This window comes from Loxodonta africana, chromosome 3 (genome assembly GCF_030014295.1).
Source record: "Loxodonta africana isolate mLoxAfr1 chromosome 3, mLoxAfr1.hap2, whole genome shotgun sequence".
Classification (NCBI taxonomy): domain Eukaryota; kingdom Metazoa; phylum Chordata; class Mammalia; order Proboscidea; family Elephantidae; genus Loxodonta; species Loxodonta africana.
In genome coordinates this window covers 19,936,586-19,942,986 of record NC_087344.1, presented here as the reverse complement: position 1 = coordinate 19,942,986, position 6,401 = coordinate 19,936,586, and the positions used below count along the sequence as shown (strand labels likewise).

The window sequence follows — 6,401 nt, the reverse complement described above, 5'->3', positions numbered from 1 at the left end:
AGAGAGCTCACTGGAAGGATCTGTCTATACTGCCATCTTGGCCCACCTCCTGACCTACGATCTTAGTGGAGCAGTGGTGATTGGTGTATGCACAGGTTTCTGGTTGCAGCAGGAGGTCACACTCTGTGGAAGACAGGGCCTGACAACCTTCCTCCAAGTTTCTTTGAGAAAGTCTAGGCTCTGTTCTGTAGAGTGCACTGGTTGGTGGGCTCAGCAGCCATACCATAGGCACCCAATTATTTTAACTGTAAGAACTGGGAGGCACCACTTATCCATGGACCCCCTGTCAAGAGTGACTTGGTGGTGTGGGTGGAGCCACCAGTCCTTAGGTCCCTGCTATGAGTAGGTGAGGTCCCTGTTTAATATGCAGAGCAGTGTCAAACATCAAAAACCGGCCTCTCCACTGCACAGCTGAAACAGTTATAGTCAAACCTCAAGGACATTCACCCTTGAAATATATTTACGAGATCCTTTCTGCTGTACTGGGGCCACCTGGGTCCATGCAGGGATGAAAGACATTCAAAATCTGTGGACTGCTTGTGCCTGGACAGGAGCTGCTTCTGCTCTAAGTTTTCAGATTAGGGAAGCCGGCAGATTATTTTTCCCCCTTTTGTCAATTTGTTCCTTCTCCCAGGCCAGGTGAATGGCTCAGGGAGTGCAGCAGGATGTAACTCAGGCCCAGGGAAATCAACTGTCGCTGAAGCTGGCTGGGGCAAAGGGAGGAGGGATCAGATAGATGGGGGAGAGTTCTTTCACAAGGAGGAGCTATTAGATCTGCACTGTAAATTAGACAAAATCACTTATCTTGTTCCGAGAGTGCTCTTATATCTCAGATTCCGAAGGCGTACATGGGTTCTACATGCTGACTTAGACCCCCAGGGGTCTTGCTAGGGAATTGGGGCTGCACCCCACAGAGTCAGGTCCGACAACTTCTTGCTGCTTCTGCACTGTCTCTCCCTCCCCTTGTCACTCAGTCTGATTTCTTAACTTTGCCTTTGATAGTCAGGGTTCCTAGCTTGTCATATATATAATTGAATCACTTGTTTTGGGGGGTCTTTGTTGTAAGAGGGGCCACTGGAGGCATCGGGCTCCTCTGCCACCTTGGCCATGCCTACTCTCTGAGCCCAGGTATATCTTATTATGTTTTATCTATTATTGCACATATTTGAAGTGAATGGAGTTAAGATGGTAACGGGTAACACTACAATGCCAATTTGTCTCAAGTTGATTTTAATATATCAAATAACCATAGATTAAATTTCTTTACCTATAGAAATAGTGGTAAAATAAGTTCATAAACACATGAAAATATTGAATTAAAAAAACGACAAGTTTCTAAGTGAATATTCACTTAAAACACAATCTTCATCTGTTAAATTTTGGTTAAAATCTAACAAAATTTACTGAATATGGATAAACCACATTTTTAATGTTGTTCCTGTCACATTATAATTTCTCACAACTCTATTAAAAATCAAAAGCCCTGATTTCAACCCACGTCCTCCCAATATAAAGAAAAATGTATGTTAAACTAATGTAAGGAAGTTGGAAAAGGTGGTTATAGAATTCTAAATAGGGAGTAACAGATCTAGATCTGCTTATATTGATCAGGGGCAAAACTGATCAGGGGATAGGTTAGAATATCCTTTTAAAATACACAAAAGATAGGCTAAGTTTCAGGAAACAGTCATTATTCTTAGAAGAAACACTCCTGAGTTTGCATTTCTACATTATATTAGCTATATTTATATATTTTCATATTCACGCATATAAAAAAAAACTGTACTTAACCAAAACCAAACCAAACCCACTGCCATCGAGTCGATTCCGACTCATACACACCTAATATTGAATTTGGTTTTCCTGATACCGTTGATTAGATAGAGATGTCCTTTGTTGTACGTAAGAAGAAAAGATCGGAATCCAATTGGAAAATGATGATGGGTCCGCCTATACAATGTATGTGACATGGAGGTGAGCACAACAGGTGCAGCGAAGTGAATGGCATGAAGCTGGTCTCATAGGAAATCAACAATCCTGAACTCCACCTTCTAAAGTCTTGGTCTTCTAGGATTTTTACTGCCTTGCAATCAGAATGACAATAAATGTGTTGGGCTAATGAGGAGCTTTGGATATTGAGCCTCCAGGGATAGAGAGACTCCAAACAGGCTGCCTGGAACATCTCACTTTAGAGTTCTTCCCCTGTAAGGACACATGACCCTCTTCTCAGAGATGACCCTTTTTGCCCAGGAGTCTAGTGCTTCACTCAGACTCTCTGTCCTTCCTGAGGACATATCTTCTGTCTTCTGCATCCAGAGCAGATGTCAGGTATCATTCCTCAGCCAGCCAGGTAACCTAAAGTCCCCTAGTTAATATTTGGAAAGTTAGTGTTTGAAAAGGGCATCCAGGAGAATGATGCATGTGAAGAGAGTACATGCAGGAAATGACTGAAACCAAGTCTTCCATGGGAATCTTGCTTGTCTGTCTTTTACTTGCCAGGTTTTCTTAGAACTTTGCACCAATATCAAAGAGTTCTCATTCTGCTAGTCTCTTGCTCTGTCTCTACAACTGCAAGGATGATTTTCCTGTTGAGCGGAACCCTAACCTTTGTCAAACAAGATGACCGTTACAAAATTTTCTGACATTTACTTGCGATCTTGTGGTGGTAATGGCAGAGGAGGGTTTGTCAGCTCCATCTTATCTTCCTGGTTCTTAGTACATGTTTGTATTATCTCCATTGCCCTTTCTGATCTTTGGGGAAGGAGATGGAGACCCAGATTGACTCATCAGGCTGCCTTCTAAGTCTATTTCTATTTATAAAATTACTAAATATTTTAAATGATCATAAAAGCACGGATAGTGTAATAAGAAAATAACCATTCCCACCCCTTTCCAGAAGAAATTAATGTTGACATTCTGCTAGATTAGCTTCAGGTCTTTTTTTTTTTAATTTTTTTTGAATAACCAAATAATATGCATACAGAATTTACCACTTTTGTATCCCCCTCCATTCCTCTTCTTCCTTCCCCAAGATAATGTTTGCCTCTCGTGATGCTGCTACTGCTGCTGTTGGTCCAGTGACCACACATTTGATTGTCTTGTCACCCAGTCATCCCATCAGATTCATCAACAATATGGAACCCAGGAACCAAACAAGTGTTTCAAAATTTCTTCTCCTGGGACTGACAGAAGATCCAGAACTGCAGCTTCTCCTCTTTAGCCTATTCCTGGCCGTGTACATGGTCACTGTCCTTGGAAATCTGCTCATTGTCCTTACTGTCAGCTCTGACTCCTACCTGCACACTCCCATGTACTTCTTTGTCTCCAATCTGTCCATTACTGACATCTGTTTAAGTACAACTACCATCCCAAAGACGCTGGTGAATATCAAGATGCAGAATCAGAGCATCACTTATACAGGCTGCCTCAATCAGATTTTCTTTGTCCAGGTTTTTTGTGGTTTTGAAAATTTTCTTCTTGCAGCTATGGCCTATGATCGCCATGTGGTCATTTGTCACCCACTGAAGTACACAGTCGTCATGAACCCCTGCTTCTGCAGCCTGCTAGTTCTACTTTCTTTGTTCATCAGTATGGTGGATGCACTGCTCCACAGTCTGATGGTTTTGCAGCTGTCCTTTTGCACAGATCTTGAAATCCCTCAGTTCTTCTGTGAACTTCCTCAGGTCCTCAAGCTCGCCTGCTCCAGTACCCTCATCAATAACATCCTGATATATTTTGTGGCTTGCATATTGGGTGGTGTTCCTCTCTCTGGGATCATATTCTCTTACACTCGAATTATCTCCTCTGTTTTAAGAATGCCATCAGCTGATGGAAAGCATAAAGCTTTTTCCACCTGTGGGTCTCACCTCTCTGTTGTTTCTTTATTTTATGGGACATCTGTTGGTGTGTACCTCAGTTCTGCATTTGCACTCTCTCCCAAGAAGACTGCAGTAGCCTCAGTGATGTACATTGTGATCCCTCAAATGATGAATCCTTTTATCTACAGCCTAAGGAACAGGGACATAAAAGGAAGCTTGAGAAAACTCATTGGTAGGATGCCTTCTATTTAGTGATGTGTCATCTGTGCCAATTCACTAATTATACTAAGACCTATCACTGATAAACTCTCCCTGCTAGTCAGCATCAGCATCAACAGCACATAGTTTCATCATCTACAAAATGGTAATTATATTTTCTCAGGGGTTTTAGATGATTGTAAAATATTTGAACATCACCAGTGAAAAAGACTTTGGTGCTAATAATTAAAAGAATCTCAGGCACTAATATGCTCAAAAAATGAAAAGGGCTATCTTTCATTAGAAAGACTTCAGAGTTAGGGAATCTACAGGAATAGGACAGTAGGGCTTCATTAGTCCTACATGTGGTGGCTTCATCCCAGGACTAATTTCCCTCATGGTCTCTGGATTTTTGTAGCAGATGCAGATATAATACCACACACAATACTCAGAGAGAGAAAACTTACTGTCCTTCCTAGGCCTATTGTTAGTAGACTTTTTGAAGCAGTCATCAGAAGACATGCCTCCTGTAGTAGGTTAGGTGGTTGCCCCCAAAATGGTATTTCCACGTCCTCATTCTTGGATCCTGTGAATATTACTGACATGATAAGAGGGTTACTGTTACCTTAATTGGACCAAGGGTCTTGGCAGAGAGGGAGATTAAGCCTGGATTATCCTCATGGGCCTAATTGCAATCACACATAGTCTTATAACATAGTGCAGAAGACACAGAGAAAAGCAGGAGGCAATGCGACCATAGAAGTAGAGGTTGGAGTGATATGGTCACAGGCCAAGGAATGCCTGGAGCCACCAAGCTCTTTCTGGAACTGGAAGAGGCAATGAATGGATTCTCCACTAGACTCTTCTAAGTAGTATACCTCTGCTGACACCTTTGTTTCTGCCTTCCAGCCTTCAGAGCCGTGAGATAATAAATTTCTCTTTTTAAGCAATCAACTTTGTGGTGATTTTTTATGGCAGCCAAAGGAAACTAATATACTCTCCCATCACCAATGAGAATAGGAGCATATGCCCCTTCTTAATCTAATTCCCGATACTGGGGAAAATGGTCATTATACGAGACTTAAGCTGACCGTTTGGAGTGCAATTCCATTGGGAAGTCAACCCAAACCACTACAAGCACTTAATACAGCGCCTCCCACATAGTAAGTACTCAGTAAAACTGAACTAGTATCATTGTGTTCCATTTCTTGCCAATATTCACAAGTTATGCAATCCTTTTGCTCTCACATATTTTTGCATTTGCATCAGTAATTATATTTGCTTGCCTTTATTTTAACATCTATCACAGGCTTTTTCTAGTCTTAATTATACAGTCAAATGAATAATTCTTGGGTAGGCATGATAAAAGCTGGTAATATTTTTCTGGCACCTTATTTGGTTTGACTTCTCCTAACTAATTTATTGAAAAGAACTGATGTGAGTTCTACATTTCTCCTTAGTCACCTTGTCTTGCTGTGCTTCTTACTCTTCTCTGGCGCAGTCTACAGACTCCATTTGAGTAAAATTAATCAAATCACTAGAGTTTTAGAGTATTGGCTACTATCTCAGACCTCTTGTCCAAAACGTTTTAACCTTTTGGTGATCCTATTATTTTCTGCTCTGAATTTTATTTTCTCTTGATATCATGTGTTTTCATTAATGGAAGTATGCTGAGTCATGGAGTGTGTTTAAATTTTTGGTTGATAATATGGATTTTGACAAATATTATCTGGCACTACATGGTTATAATAATAAACCTGTTGCATTCTCAAGCCTACTGATTGATGGGTGACTGTCTGTCCCAGTGAGTTTTGGTTGCTGAAAATACGGTGGGGCACCTTCCATTGCATGGGGGAACTTCTGGTTTTCCAAAGACGACACTCAAAAAAAGTAATACAATTCCCACCCTCTCCCCAACCAAAAAAAAAAAAAATTCAGGAAACCAGAAATATTCTTACAAGGCTTATTTAGGAGGTACAAAGGCCAAAAGACATAAAATTTTAATCCAATCACACTTCCTGATTGCACTTCCTTACTTGCAAGCCTCGTACTCCAGGTATTTTGCTTCAACTAGGTTTCTTTCACCTTTTGCTATTAGGCAAGACCTCACTGAAGGGCAGCAAATACTTGCAGTGAGAAAAGCATACTCCCAAAGAACTCCAGAGGCATAAAAAGTAGTTGGGATATCGTATGTCCATAGGGCAGCAAAAGGGTGATGTCTCTTTATGAGGGAAATAGTTTTTCTATGAACAAGATCTTTACTTTGAGGAAGACATGTTGAGTGTAAAATAGGACAGGAGAAAAGGTAAATTGGCAAGATTAAGGAGACGACTTTTCCCACAACTACAAAAAAGCTGGACTAGAAGTCATAATCCTCTCTATGGG

The 6,401-nt window shown here is 40.9% G+C and overlaps 1 protein-coding gene across 1 annotated transcript; it reads left to right on the top strand.

Annotated features, from left to right (window-relative positions):
• LOC135230646 (olfactory receptor 7G2-like) lies at positions 1 to 4,369 on the top strand. The gene has a single exon (XM_064280584.1). It carries the CDS (start codon positions 3,036 to 3,038, stop codon positions 4,068 to 4,070), a length of 1,035 nt encoding a protein of 344 aa, XP_064136654.1. The 5' UTR covers positions 1 to 3,035; the 3' UTR covers positions 4,071 to 4,369.
• Positions 4,370 to 6,401: the final 2,032 nt, after the last annotated feature.

Coding starts and splice junctions, on each gene's coding strand:
- LOC135230646 (XM_064280584.1), top strand. CDS start 3,036: ATGTTTGCCTCTCGTGATGCTGCTACTGCTGCTGTTGGTCCAGTGACC.